A 14,908-nucleotide genomic window follows, 5' to 3' on the forward strand; every position below is an offset into this window, starting at 1 on the left:
TATGATAGACGGGGGGGGGGGGGGGGCAGAGACACAGGCACAGGAGGAGGAGGGAGAAGCAGGCTCCATGACTGGAGCCCGACGTGGGACTGGATCCCGGGACTCTAGGTTGGTGCCCTGGGCCAAAGGCAGGCGCTAAACTGCTGAGCCACCCAGGGATCCTCGGGGTATTTAGTTTTACACATGATTCACATCTACTTTATTACTATAATATTTCCCTTTGCATTTCTTAATGCTAATCGCTTCTATTTAGTTATATTTTCGTTTTCCTTTTTTAAACTCTTCATTGATAATTATCTGCTCTCTTGTGCTAGATAATATTGATACATTTTGACTAAAATAAAAATCAACATTAATGATGATCATAATTGTGCTTATTTTCCTTTGTAGGAAGATGATCATTTTGACAGGAAAAGATAATCTCAACTCAAGTATTCAAAAGAAAAAAGCAACTAAATTTGGAAAAATAGCACTTGGTGATTCTTTCTACCTGTCTGACAATTGCTTGATAATATAAAATAAAACATACTGTGAAATACTGATCCACTAAAAATTATGAATTCTGGCTGTTTATATAGTAGTTAATTCAGGCAACCCAGAAAAGTATTTCTAGTTGTTGTTGTTGTTGTTGTTTTAACAATAATAGGAACAGATTTTTGGATTCATTGTTTTCTGCATTCGTAATTTGGCTAATCAATGCTTTAAGTTCTTGCTACAAAATTAATGCTTGCCTAGAAGAATTTTATATGTATTCAGTGCATAGTATGTCTATAAAATCTATTTCTAAAATTAACATTACTGTCTATGGAAGAGAATCTTCAACCTAAAATTCAGATATTAGAAAATTCATTGACCTCTGAAGCATTTTTCAAAAGAAAAAGTAGAAATGATTATGTTGGCTCAATATTAATATGACTTACAACTATACATAATGTTTTTTACTTATAGTCCCAAGTTCATGCTTTACAAAGAATCAAGTCAAAATTTGTTTCCCATACTGTAAATTTGTTTTATTATACTGTATAATTGAAGAAAGGAGTTTTACAAAGATATTTTACATTATAGGAATACTCTAATGAAATAATGCTTTATAGTTAATTTTTTAAAAATCCCAAAACTTTATAACATGCCCCATTTGAGTCAGAATGCTGTATCATTGAAATTTTGAAGGTAAATGAACAAATCAAGTGTTTCTGCTTGGTTTCCCAGCCTTGGGGTAAACTCAGGCCTATCCATCCTGAAAATGAGAAGAAAGAAAAAGAAAATTATGTATATTATACCCAGAGTAAATTTAAAAATGACCAATGGCATTCCTAAGATATTGCAAATCTCTTCTAATTTTAATGAAGATTCCCTTTACCTTGGCATGAGGGGCAGTAATCTGGTTAAATCTCTGAAAAATATTCATAAAAGGCAAGATTACCTAAAATCCAGCTAATATTAAGATTCCATATTTAATAAAAATATCCACAGGAAAACAGAATTTAAGGGATATCTCTCTAATACATGTAGAGATGTTAAAATTGTTTTGTTTCATTTATTTGAGGCTTTTATTTTCTTTTTAAAATTGCCTGAGATAAATTAGAGAAATCTGGAATTTTTTCATCAAAAAATAATATCAAAACAAAACAAGATACCATCTGGACTCCCTTGTTAATCTGATCATCTGTAGCTTTGACCCCTCTTTATTAATAAATCTAAGGGAATTCCCATCATTTCTTATAAAGATTTTATTTATGTATTCACGAGAGACAGAAAGAGAGACAGAGAGAGAGAGAGACAGAGAGACAGAGAGTCAAAGACACAGGCAGAGGGAGAAGCAGGCTCCATGCAGGGAGGCCAACGTGGTATTTGATCCCTGGTCCCCAGGATCAGGCCCTGGGCTGAAGGCACCACTAAACTGCTGAGCTACCCAGGGATCTCCCCATCACTTTTGATGAGTAAATAAATGTCCTAATGATAGCGACTCAGTCACAGCTTTATAAATTAATTCATTCAATTAAAATGCATTGAACATCCACTATGTACCCAGAAGAAGCACAATTTCCATCTCAGTCCCTCTCTTTCTCCCTTTCCAAGGGCCTAGGTTTCTGAGAACTGGGGAGATGCCAAGTCTAAGGGACTCTAACATTGAAGTAGAGGTAACTATGGGAGGAGACTCAGAGGAACAGGAAGAAACAAACAGGTAGAGGTGATGAGACTTGAGAAGCTGATATTCTCCCTGGAAATCCTGGCTGCTATTAACACATTGTTTGCAGGATTTCTCCAAGAAAAATCAATCAGGTGTAGTCACTTCTCAAGGATAACTTAATATCCAAGAGAAATTAGATCTTAAGTGATGACACATCTGGTTTCCATAATTATGCTATCCATTTAATTAATTAAATAACCATTATAGATGTGCTAGCCATACCTTTCTTCCAAAGAACCTCTACCATTGAATAGTATACCATGAACTCCTACCTCAAAAGAGAATAGGTAGACATGCTTGTGCCTATTTGTCCTTCTGTAGTAAGACCTAGAAGTGACCTCATGAGGTACATTTGTACCAGTTTCTATGCTCTTCTATTTTAATATGATTTATATTGAAATTAAAAATTACCAGCAATTTAACCTCTAAACTACATCACTGGTAACACAGTTTTACCCAACAAGTTTCACTGAACTCAACATCCCAAAAAAGAAATCTTACACCAATATCTGTCTTTAGATTTCTATCCCTTGTCCTGGTAACTAAGAAGCTGAAGACTTAATGTACCGGTGTTCCAATTTCCCTGGTAACCATCCCCTCTAAATCCCTTTTCCCACTCATTGACCATGGTGTTATTCTCTGGAAATCACTTTTCTTCTTCATGCTATTTCCTACCAGATTAATTGACATTGGTGTTATATTCATTCTTTACATGGGAATTCTATCAACCTAGATTTCTTTTAATTAATCCTTGTTTCCCTAGGCCTATCTTTTTTTTTTTAAATTTATTTCTATTGTGCCCTTGGTTTATTGGTAACTCTTTTGATGATCACAGTCCTCCAAATTGATTTCCATTCTCTAATGTGCAGTGTGAAGAAAGCATGTAAAAGTGTCTTTACAAGTCTTAAGGATCTACATTAGTATTTTTTAGATTAGATTCATCTAATAAAATGGATATTACCTGGTCCTACTTCCATGTTGGGGATTGGCTAGAACTGGAGTAGACCATAACAATCTGAATTTGGTAATTTAGAAAAGAGCTGGAAAACATTTATCCAGGAAATTGCTATGCATATGATGAATGAATAGCAATTCTAAGTGTAGACATAAGTAAAAGTTTTACAAGCCAAAGGTAATATTCCCCACCTGTGCTTTATAAAGCACTAGAATATGAAACTATGTTAACATATTTGAAATTATGTGGTATGGAAAAAGGGTTGTATAAGAAAGTGCATTTGCACTTAGACCACACTAAATAGAAGTTTTCACTAGAGTATTTTATGAAGATTTTAATATAGTAATTTGAATTGTGATTCTTCAAGAAGGGTATCAAGTATACATTTATTTGCTAAATATATTTCATGCAAATATACACTTTTTAAAAGTTTCTTATGATTCCTCATATATTCTTAAGCACTGTGAATAGTGGGATGGGAAAATAAAGAAAAACTGATATAGCTGATGAGAAGTTGAACTTTGGAGAAGGATGTGTGACAAGCTAATATTGAAACTTTTAATATCTGCCAAGCGTTCACAGTAGTATGATTATTATCTATATAATTACTACTATTACAATGAATTGTGCAAATGCTGTGGCAGACACCTTAAGTAGAAATAAATTTTACAGGAAATATGCCACAGATAATTTTTATATTATCTGCTATCTTGGCTTTATAGGCAGTTATATGTTTGACTTCTTATAGCCTCTAGACTTTATCTGGGATTATTCTGTTGATCAAAAAGAATAAAAAAATACCCATTGAACGTGATATTATTTGGTACTGACACACTTATCTTACAATCACAAAGTTTTCCATATTCGGAGAAATATACTTGGGAAATACAGTATATTTTCAACGGCCAAATGGTATTGGGGCAATGCTTTCTAACGGACTCATCTCCAAATAGTATGTATCATAAAAATTTTATCCATTTTCATTGATATACATGAACCTTCCAAACTATATAAAATATAGGAAGTTTTTCTAAAAAGATGTAAAAATAGCTATTCTGCTAGGATATAAATATTTTTATAATATCTGTATTAACTGTTGTCCACTCATGTTTTATGCTGTCCATATATCCTAGATTGAGAAATACTTTTATATCTGTCATGGATTTAAAGCAATTGTGGCCATCTGGTATGTATTTCATAGAAGCATTAAACATATTTTTGAAACGTGCAACCTTCTTATGCAGTGTTGTGTTTTAACATTTTAGTGATTATATTTATTTGTTTCATGGCACGTGGCTTTTCTGTTCACACTGTTAATAATTAATGCCCCTAACCTCTTACTACTAAAAAGTGTTAAATCAGAGTTTCCAATTCATGTGCCATTGACCCTTTACTTAAATGTGATCTAGATCTAAATATTATAAACATGATTTAACAAACCATATGCTCACTCATCTGTTCTTTATTGTATTAATGTGTCCCCTTGAAAGGACTCAAAGTGAATGTATAGTAGCCATGTGTAGTATGGCCAGTAGCTAACAGGTAGTCCTGACTTATTTTTAAGATAAAAATTATAAAATAAAAATAAATAATAAAGTAGTAAAGTAAAAGCCAATCGTAAGATATATAAATTATAATGTAATAAAGTATCATTTTATGACAAAAAAACAAAAATCACGGCATATTAAACAGTCTGGTAATTTAGTATGTTTGGAAAACTGAATCTACTCAAACTTAAGTGTGGAAATCTCCACATTCCTGTGTATATTCTTGAATAGGTTTTTGACTTGACTGTAATCTACAAATTTGTGAAACAGCAAAGTAAAAGGCAAAAACTTAAATTGGTTCTTTCTGGAACCAGCTTCAATTTAAACTTTCAAAAAATTGACTTTTATACTTTAGAATGACTTGACGCAGTACACTATTCTAGGGATTAACTGGTTCTTGACTTCTTATTACTTATTATTATCATATTATTTATGATAACCAACCATCCTGGATATATTTTCATATTTAGATTTTATGTATTCTTCTACTATTTTTTGTATTCTGATCTTTTCATTTCTATTAAAACCACAGTTACTTTCTTTCTATGGTTCTTCCTTGAACTGAACTTCCTTGCTTCCTTTTTTCTTTTAAGATTTTATTTATTTATGGGAGAGAGGGTGCAAGAGTGAAGGGGGAGGGGAAAAAGCAGGGGGAGAAGCAGTTTCCCCACTGAGCAGGGAGCCAGTTGTGGGGCTTAATCTCTGGACCCTAGGATGATGACCTGAACTGAAGGGAGATGCTTTGAATGACTGAGCCACCCAGGGTTTCCTGAAAGCCCTGCATCTTAAATAATATTTGAGCTAAATGTGGGAATTAGACATTGGGTCTTATCAATAGATAATAGTCAAAACAAAACAAAACACAAAAATCTACCGGGCTATCAGAAAGTTTACTCGCTAATGATAGCTGCAGACATTGGCTCGGGACCTTGTATGAATTGAAATAATTTTCTTTAATTCAGAAGGTAATATAAACTATAACATCTCTTGACTCAGGTGATTTAGAACAATCCGTATAATGAGCACAATAAGAAAAGCTGGAAAAAAGGATATATGTATATATCCTTTTATATATATACATATATATATATATTTCACATACAGATATATATTTATGTGTTATATAAAATATCCATTATATTTATTATATTATATATAGATATTTATATTTCCCTCAGGATACCATGGGCAGGACATGGGGAAATAATGAATTTCTAAGCAATGTGCCAAATATTTGAGGATTGCTTTTCCCTTGTGGTCATTTACCATGTATGTGGGGATTGCTAAGAGGTTTAGCAATGCTTTTGAGGGCATCTGGATTTAAGAATAGAATATTGGTCAATGGAGGAGCACAGGTGATATTGGTCAGTAGAGGAGCACAGGTGATCCTTCTTACTTTGGGCTTGTCTCTCAAATGACTATAACTTAGTAGTAAGAAAGAGAAATAAGGGCTCAAAAGGATTTCAAGCTCAACTTTGAATTATCTTAATGATTAAGATTTAATCTGTAAAATGCGATTGAGGTGCTTTGGTTCCAGATACCAGAAAGAGCAAATGAAAATAATGAATAAGACAAGGTAAGATAATTATCTCAAAAAAAGTGTCATCTTAGGTTTCAATACTTTTAAAAACAGTTTTGCAAATACAAAATAAATAATAAGCATGCACACAAGGAAACGAGACAAACGCAATAAAACAAAAATCTAACAATCCCCCCAAAACCTAGTAGAAATAGCAGACAATTAAATAGACACACAGAAACCATGGATATTGGAGCCCTCATATCCCAACTTTAAAGTACTTATTTGTGCTATTTTTAAGGAGATAAAAGACAAGATTGAGAATTATGGCAAAAAATCTTCAAGAAACAGAAATTTCAGAACTCAAGAGTGAAATAGGTGAACTAAAAATTGAAGTTATGGGATCATGAATACACTGGGCAGAACTGAAGAGATAATTAATGAACTGAAATAAAAGATGTGTTAAAAAAAATCTCCCCAAACGAATGAAAAATATGATGGAAAGATGGAAAACACAGATGAGAAGAATAAGAATACAAAGTACATAATAGGAGGGTTTTAATCTATAGACATAGGGGGGAAAAAGAATGAGATAAAAATCCTTAAACAGATAATGGCTAAGAATTTTCTGAAATTAATTAAACACATCAAGCCAAATATTCACAAAACCTCCTGAAAGCAAAAAAGAACAAACAAATAGAATTCCACATGTAGTCACTGCATAGTACAACATCTAAAGAAAGAAAAGATAAAAATTTAAAAACTGCTAGAAGGGAGAAAAATAAACACTATGATCAAAGGAGCAACAGAATAACAGTGGTCTTTTCAACAACAAGAATGAAATCCAGAGAACTTGGATTGATAGCTTTAATGTGTTGAAAGAAAATAACGCCAACCTAAAAAATATACTTAGTGAAATATGTATTGATTAGGAGGTAACATGAGGGATGCTTTTGGGTGTTGATATTCTTTTTTGATGTGGATAGTAGTTATACAGACATTCACACTGTGAAAATATATTAACCTGGGCCATACATGGTTGCTACTTAGGCTACCTAGTCTAGTCTGATGCTTTTAAATATAAATGATATGCCGATGAATTCCTAATTACATCTGGCTTGGATATTTCCATGAACTCTACACTATATTTATATCAAGTTCCCTATTTTATATCTCCCCTTGGGCTTTCAATAGGACTTAGCACATTCCAAACTGAGCTTCTGATATCCATCTCTCCTTCCCTAAATTATCATTTCAGTGAATGGTAAATCTCTTCTTCCAGTCTTAAAAAACTGTTGTTGTCATTCTTGACTCTTTTTCTCACACTCTAAATACCATCTGTTAAAAAATCCATTTGATTTTTCTTCTAAATAATTTGGCCAGCTTCCTGCCCAAGCCACCACAGTCTTTCTTACCTCAGTGACTGCTATAACTTCCTAACTGGTCCCTACTTTGCCTTCGAACCTTTCTATTACATACTCTCTATAGAATAGCCAAAGAGGTTCTGTTAAAATATCAGCCAGTAGCTCCAATGGCTCCCATCTCCAGGTGCCCCACTGGTCTTCCTTTCCCTTCCCATTTCTCCTCTGACTTCATGTCCTATTTTTCCTTTAGTTCATTATACCTCAGTGATGGCAGACTCTATTCTGATCCCTGACTTTGCTCTTCACTTAGGATCTCAGCACTCGTTATTCTGGCTGGAATACTTTTCCTTATAGCTAGCTCCAGATATCTTCATAGCTAGCTCCCTGACATTCTTCAGATTCTTTCACAAAAACCACATCTCAGAGTGCCTAGTAACTTTATCTAATTCTCCCCATTTCTTACACAGACACATGAACATCAACATATATCATCCTTTACTGCATTATTTTTTCCTCTTAGCATTTATCTATATCTCATTTACTGGTATCTTATCTTTTCATTGTCTCCACACTAGAACGTAAGTCCTATGAGAATAGAGACATTTGTCAGTTTTTAACATTGTATTTCCCATTTAGAACACTGTCTAGTACCATGGTAAGTATATAATATTTGTTGAGTAAACTTTGAATAAGCAAAAATAAAGTAAAATAGTAACTTCCTCCTACTTATATCTGTAAATATTTTAAGTGGCTCAAATAATATTGAAACGGCAAGTTAAAATAAGACAACTGAAATTTTTAAAAAATACCTTAAAATATGTTTATCAAAATTCCCCTTTGAGTACTATCATTAGACTACTTGGCCATGAAAAAGAAAAGTTTATCAAAATAATCATTTTTTATATCTTTTAATATATCGAAGTAATTTTAAAAACAGCTAGGTATAAAAGTAACCTAGTGATTTAAAACACACCGTATTAATAGAAAATTTGAGATATAGTAAGTCCAACAGATCAGGAAACAATTGCCATTAAAAAGAGAGTTCATGTCAGCTACGAGGCATAGAGAGAAGAAAGAACTGGTATATGAACCTTTACTGTGATTTCCATGGGAAGAGATGGGGGAGATAGGGTTAATAAGATAGAATTGGCTAGTTTAAATAATTTCATCTAGCTCTGGGGCAGAGGGGCTATCCCTCGCCATCTGATACTGGACCATACAGCTATTAGAGTAGGTAAATGGTGGCCTGATTGTGAAAGCATAATAAGATAGGTGGTTGGAGGCAAGGAATACGGATCAATTGGTTTGTATCTGAAAGGTATATTGCTAGGAGAGGGACTTCTGGTGGGGAGGACAGGGGAGGCAGGAGGCCAAGGAAGCATTTTATTGAGTTGTCCAGAGCAAGGCTTACCAGTATTTTCATGTAGAGTAGGTATCTAAAGCACCAATTTCATAGAAGCCAGAAACATGGTTACTATACCCAGTTAATTAGCCATCTAGCACAATCTTATATATGAATTATAAATTTTCCATGGTTGGACCAGAATTGTCCACTTGATCCACTTGATGTGAGCTTCAAAGTAATTGACAAAATTTATAAACACTAACTATAATATATTGATAAATGATGGTAGACCCTAAATTTTTATTTTTCATGTTGCATGTCATTTAATTAACCCTCTAGAACCTCTAGTACCTTTTCTATCCCAATTTTCATGAAAGAGGGAACTGTGGCTCAGAAAGTATTTCTGTCACCCAGGTTTATAAGCTAGACATTGCTGTAGCCAAATCTCCTACTCCAGCAGTCTAAAGCCAGATCTTTAAGAGCTGTATCATGAAATCCCTTAGCTGCAACCTTCCTATAATTTAGCCTGTTAAAAATAAATAAGTAAAAACAAGGAGCCATTTTCTATTTACAAACTTGTGTAACTTCAGCAGTTAATCATTGATGCCACTAATCCTCAGAAAACATAGGTTTTATATTTTCTTTTTGCTACTACTTTATATTGACAAGTCTCTGGATAGTATTCAGAAGGCTGGAGAAAGTTCAATAGTTAAATGATAGGATTTAACCCACAGAGAATTACACTCACATCCTAAAGCATTTCAAATGCAGAGACAGAGTCAATATTTAAGCTCCCTGAAAACCTGCCTTCCAAAGGACTTGCTGATGTAAGTTATAGCTGTCATTTTACATCCTACCTTCTGGTGTCCTTATTCTCACACCAATACATTAGTATTCCCCAATGCTTTTTTGTTGTTCTTGTTGTTAAAATAAATTGAATGTTAAAAGTAAAATGTCAGGCTTATTTGGTAAGCTGCAACATGGATCTCCTATTGTACCTTTCTTCCCTATTTCTGTGCCCATTAGTTGAATCTATATGGGAATTTGGGTCAGACAGACTATCAATGTAATTTGGGGATCAAAAGTACTCATTTAGTTATCTATACATAATATCATAAAACTAGATGTTATCCTAATCAAATAAAATTGACTACAAGATAAGAAATATACTGAGTATAGATTAATGCAACTTTTTCTTCATCCATAATTATAGATATTCTAAATTCCAGGACACGAGAGAGTTTAAATATTCTAATCCAAACAACTCCGTCAGGTTAAACATCTTCACTGGATTGACTTTACTGATTGAAATGTCTGGTCTCAATTGCCAGTCTCTGTGTTGTGCTTTCTTTAGATGACATAAGGAAACTTCTCTTCCTGACAAGAGACGAAACATTTCTGCCAGCCGAGGTGACATTGTGTTCACTCAATAATGATATAAGACCCTGAGGTCCCTCAGCAAGAAAGATAACAAAGAAATCCTCATTAGCTAACTAAGGAAGAATAAAGGTCATTCCATAGAGAGAATGGCATGCTTACATGTCACCTAGAACATTTATTCTTCATTAATTCTCTAAGTCCAAGCTGGGCTATCATCTAGTAGCATTTAAATACTCTGTCCTCTGTCAGAAATAATGCGTAGGGTGTTTGTTTCCTCTGTAATGTACTTAAGAGAGCATTTAATGATCATTTGCCTTCACATCAATGAATTAAAATAATGTTTTAGGACATAATATGATTAGATTTAATATTGGTATTAACAGTTTGGATTTCTCAGATGAAGTAAATGAGAACTATAGTCATCTATCCTAAAGAGCTCATTATACAAATTTATAAAACTACTATCATTCTTAGTGATGATATCGTAGAAACACTGGTTTAGTTATAGCCTTGTATTTAAAAAGTGCTTATTTAGAAGAAGACACTTCTAAGTTATTTTATTTCTTAGAGTAAAACCTAAATTAATTAGTCCATTAGTTATATGATAAATATATATTTTCTTCTTGCTACTACGTAAGTCGAGAATCTTCTCATTATTAGAAAACAGCAAACACAGGCTTATACTCTAAGGAGTGTTGCAAAAATAATTTTTTTAAAAAAGACATATTGTTTCTTCTGTCAAGAATATTTGGTAATTTATCTTAATATATCTTATGCTACATATTCATAATTTCTATAAACTGAGATGACATATCTTTGACATGTGATACAAAGCCCTCAAGTTTTCAGTAAGAAACATTTTCAATAAAAACAAAAATATTATTAAAGTGATGTTTCTCTTCATGGGAACTTATGCTTTTAGCAATTTTCAAGTAATCTCAATTATTGAGTGTGCTAAATAGGCTTATATTAGCAAGTTTAATATAAAAATATCATCTTGGTAAGTACTACAGAAGTCACATTCTTAAAAGGAAAATAACTATGGTAACACTATGTATAATAAGAACCATGCATGACTACTGAGCTAAAAAAATTTAAAAGTCATTAATCTACATAATTGTATTAAAGATTTAAGATGGAGACAAGTAACAATTCTAATAAGATTTGATATCCGAGTATATAATATTAAGGTCAGTATTTTATTATTATCTCATACAAGCATTTAGTTCTTTCAGCTGTAATTTCTTTGAGAAACACAAGTGGGTCAACAAATAGATAAGGACAAAACTATTTTGGTTTGAGAGGTTAAATTAGGTCAAATTTTGGGAATAAAAAAAATTGACAGCAAATCTCCAAACGTATCTTTAAAAATGTATACTTTATTAATTTTAATTACATTAATTTAAAATAATGTAACATAAAATTAATGTGAAACTCATTTCATGTGCAAAATCCAAAATAATGTGAACAATTCCAGTTATCACATAATTTCAAATTACACAATGTGTTGCTACTAATCACTAATAACCATTGGCTGGTGAATAGAAACCTCTCAGTTGTCAGCATATATCTGGTTTTATGCAAGATGTGAATTACAAAACTATTCCAGGAGTATATTTCCATAAAATGCCAGTGCCTAAGACTTAAAGGTGGATACTTACTTATAGAAAAAAAAACATATATATATATATATGCATGTCAGACTCATGTATTTATGAAACAGAAATCCTTTCCCTGAAGATGAATTTTTATTCTACTGAAACACTGCTAGTCATTTTCAGGAATACAGTTTTGAGAATGATAAACTTGGTATCCTTCCCTCATTTATTCTCCTTGTTCTATAAACAATGATTTAGAGAAAAATTAGCACTGTGTTTAAATATTTCTCTGATGTGAAGCTACTGAGCTCCCTCTCCTGCTAGTTCTCCTACAAAAAGACACTGCCAAACCCCAAGAAATAGTCTTCTCACTCATATATCAGGCTGCATGTCTAATGAAAGTCAATGAGAAATGTCTCGCATTAGTTTTCCATTGAATTCCACTTGCCTGTGATGCTATTTGCAAGTCAATTGCAAAAGACTAACTCCTCTTTCCTATGTTATATGTTGGAATACACTGGCTGATTGGCCATAGAGACAAGATAAGAGTATGTGCATTAAAGCCATTACTTTGCATTTATACTTCTCTTTTATTATGTTTTTGTTGTTATTTGGGACTTCACTTAAAAATGATTGGTCTCCTCAACCTACTATACAATTGCTTAGTCCTATCATTTTATGAAAAAAAATGTAAGGAAGTAAAAGAAGAATTCCAAAAAAACCCAGAGCTTTATTGTGCCATTATTACCATCCAAACTAATCATAAGAAGTTTTAGAGGTTGTCTAAAGTATGTTTTAATGAAAGTTATACATGTTTATATGTTCATAACTATTACTTTCATAACTAATATTTAATTCAAAGGAAGAACATAAACACTATAACACAATTTCACTTAGTGATTTGACTTTGACTTGTGACCTGTAATGGAGAAAAGGTTTTATTTTAAGCCAAGATCTCTATAGTAGTAAAAATTATTATTATTATTATTATTATTATTATTATTACTATTCCTCAACTTTCCTTGTTTCTTCCTTCTGAAAATTTAATGTGTATAGATTATAAAGTGTTCACATATGAAAATACTGCATAGAATTATGTTTTTATCACTTTTATCACTTTTTTCCCCTATTTTCACCACTAGTATTCCTCTTTTCCAAACAAGCTTGAAGATGCTCCCCAAAAGCTGCATATAGTTTAGGTGCAAAACAACTCTTTTGTTGGTTAACCAGCCAACAAAAAAATAGATGTGTCTTCTCTTCTTCCTCCTAGAATGAATTTTTATTTTATAAATATATATATGTATAAAATTTATTCTGTTCATCTCTCTGTTTTCTCTCTCCTTCCATCCCTCCTCTGCCCCTCAAATACACACACTCCTATAATCACAAACTATTACCTGCCTTCCTTAATACCAATTGTCCCCAGAATGGCTCAGTTTATGTATCTTTTCTAGTAAATTCCATTGCCTGGAATGTTCTTTTTTTTTCTGGGGGCAGGGGGAGGGATGAATGAGAAGGAGCACAGAATGGGGCGCTTTTTCATCTTTTAACAAATGATACCAAATATCTTCTCCTTGTTACCATTCTCATATGGTGTTCCTAGCCAATCAGATGCTCTCATTTTAAGTATAAAATGCTTGTTTCATATGTCTTTGTAACACAATTTATTGTAATTTTTCACTTATGTCTATGTCTACCCAGAGAAACTGAATATTTTTAGTGCTTTATATACTGTTTAATGCCATAAACCTAATAAAGTGCCTAGACTATGGTAATTCCTTAATAAATATTAAAAAAATAAATTTAGATGCCTGAGTCTTCTTTCCTGGTTCTCTTCTCCTCTATTGTTCTCCTGAAAAACATTTTTTTTCTCATTCTTCTTCCCAGTGCATCAAAGTCTTATTTTCTTCCAACTTTAGTGAATTGATTTTTGAATTCTTTTCTGAAAATCTGCTTTGTCTGCCAGCTTCTTCCTCTTTATTAATAATAGATTTTCAACCCTGCTATTGTAGTCTGTCATTTAACACAGAAGCTTTCAATTATATTCAATGCTCTAAAAGAAATGCTTTGTTGACCATCTTGTCACTAAATTCTCAATGTTTATCATAACTATATTTTGGTCTAAGCCTTAGCTTATAATTTGGTAGTTTTGCTCTAATGCTTTTCTTTCTTCCTAAATGCATAGTTTCTACGCACATATATACATATATATATATAATATAGTATACATGTATACACACTATATATATGTACAGTATATATATATATACACACACACACACTATTTGGGAAATAGATGTATTTATATATATATATAAGCATTTAATATGGTAGAGTATATATATGTGTATAATATATATATACAAATAGTGTGTGCGTGTGTGTGTGTGAGTGAGTGTATAAGTATATACTATATGGGGAGCAGCTGCCACTTTCCTTGCCTAGTAGAATGGCTCTTCTTCCTCTCCTTCCCCTTCCTATTCCTCCTTTCCTCCTTCTCCACCCTTTGCCTCCTCTTCCTCTTTCTCCTCCTGCTTTTTGGCCATTTCTTTATATCTGTATCTTAAGGACATAATTTTAGATGATGAAACGACAAAAAGTATTTTTTGTAAAATGATACTACTCAAAGTATGGTCCATAGAACAGAAGCATGACAATACACAGAAACTTGTTAAAAATATAGAAATAGGGGCAGCCTGGGTGGCTCAGCGGTTTAGCGCCGCCTTCAGCCCAGGGCATGATCCTGGAGACCCAGGATCCAGTCACATGTCGGGGTCCCTGCATGGAGCCCACTTCTCTCTCTGCCTGTGTCTCTGCCTCTCTCTCTCTCTCTCTCTCTCTGTGTGTATCATGAATAAATAAATAAAATCTTAAAAAAAAGAAATATAGAAATATAATCAGTCTCATGCCCAACTCCAGAGCACAGAATCAGAATCTCAATTTTAACAGGTTTCCCAGGATATTTTCATGTTGAGTTTATTTTGACAAGCATTGACCTAAACTAAATCC

General features: G+C 32.9%; 1 protein-coding gene across 8 annotated transcripts in view; it reads right to left on the reverse strand.

The window, feature by feature from the left end:
- Nucleotides 1–14,908, reverse strand: part of LOC144312683 (uncharacterized) — a 2,041,845-nt gene that overhangs the window by 1,744,508 nt on the left and 282,429 nt on the right. Inside the window, exon 6 of one of the 8 annotated variants that reach the window (XM_077895609.1) lies at nt 1,090–1,237. The exons of the other annotated variants lie outside the window; for them this stretch is intronic. Coding sequence (XP_077751735.1) covers nt 1,229–1,237 — 9 coding nt within the window. The 3' untranslated portion in view covers nt 1,090–1,228. Of the gene's footprint in view, nt 1–1,089; nt 1,238–14,908 lie in introns of those variants that run through there. 8 annotated transcript variants of the gene reach the window in all.

Source organism: Canis aureus, chromosome 4 (assembly GCF_053574225.1).
Source record: "Canis aureus isolate CA01 chromosome 4, VMU_Caureus_v.1.0, whole genome shotgun sequence".
Taxonomy (NCBI): Eukaryota; Metazoa; Chordata; class Mammalia; order Carnivora; family Canidae; genus Canis; species Canis aureus.